Source organism: Acanthisitta chloris, unplaced genomic scaffold (assembly GCF_000695815.1).
Source record: "Acanthisitta chloris isolate BGI_N310 unplaced genomic scaffold, ASM69581v1 C16100658, whole genome shotgun sequence".
Classification (NCBI taxonomy): Eukaryota; Metazoa; Chordata; class Aves; order Passeriformes; family Acanthisittidae; genus Acanthisitta; species Acanthisitta chloris.
The window spans coordinates 1-321 of NW_008698329.1; the positions used below are offsets into that span (position 1 = coordinate 1).

General features: G+C 65.1%; 1 protein-coding gene across 1 annotated transcript; it reads right to left on the reverse strand.

Annotated features, from left to right (window-relative positions):
- Window positions 1-10: 10 nt before the first annotated feature.
- Window positions 11-317, reverse strand: LOC103810353 (tubulin alpha chain; the record flags this gene model as incomplete). Its single annotated transcript, XM_009083250.1, has 2 exons — window positions 11-159; window positions 236-317. Coding segments are annotated over 2 exons (231 nt in total), but the record flags the coding sequence as incomplete, so codon positions are not given.
- Window positions 318-321: the final 4 nt, after the last annotated feature.

Consider the following 321-nt stretch of genomic DNA (forward strand, 5'->3'; position numbering starts at 1 on the left):
ATGCCCCTACCAGCTTGCGGATGCGGTCGAGGACCAGGTCGATGATCTCCTTGCCGATGGTGTAGTGCCCACGAGCATAGTTGTTGGCTGCATCCTCCTTGCCTGTGATCAGCTGCTCGGGGTGGAAGAGCTGTCGGTATGTCCCCGTGCGCACCTCATCTGTGGAGAAAGCCCCGTGAGCGCCCGGCGGGGGCTGCGCTCCCAGTGCCCACCCTGCCGTGCCCCACGCGCTCACCGATCACCGTGGGCTCCAGGTCCACGAAGACGGCACGGGGCACGTGCTTGCCAGCCCCCGTCTCGCTGAAGAAGGTGTTGAAGGAG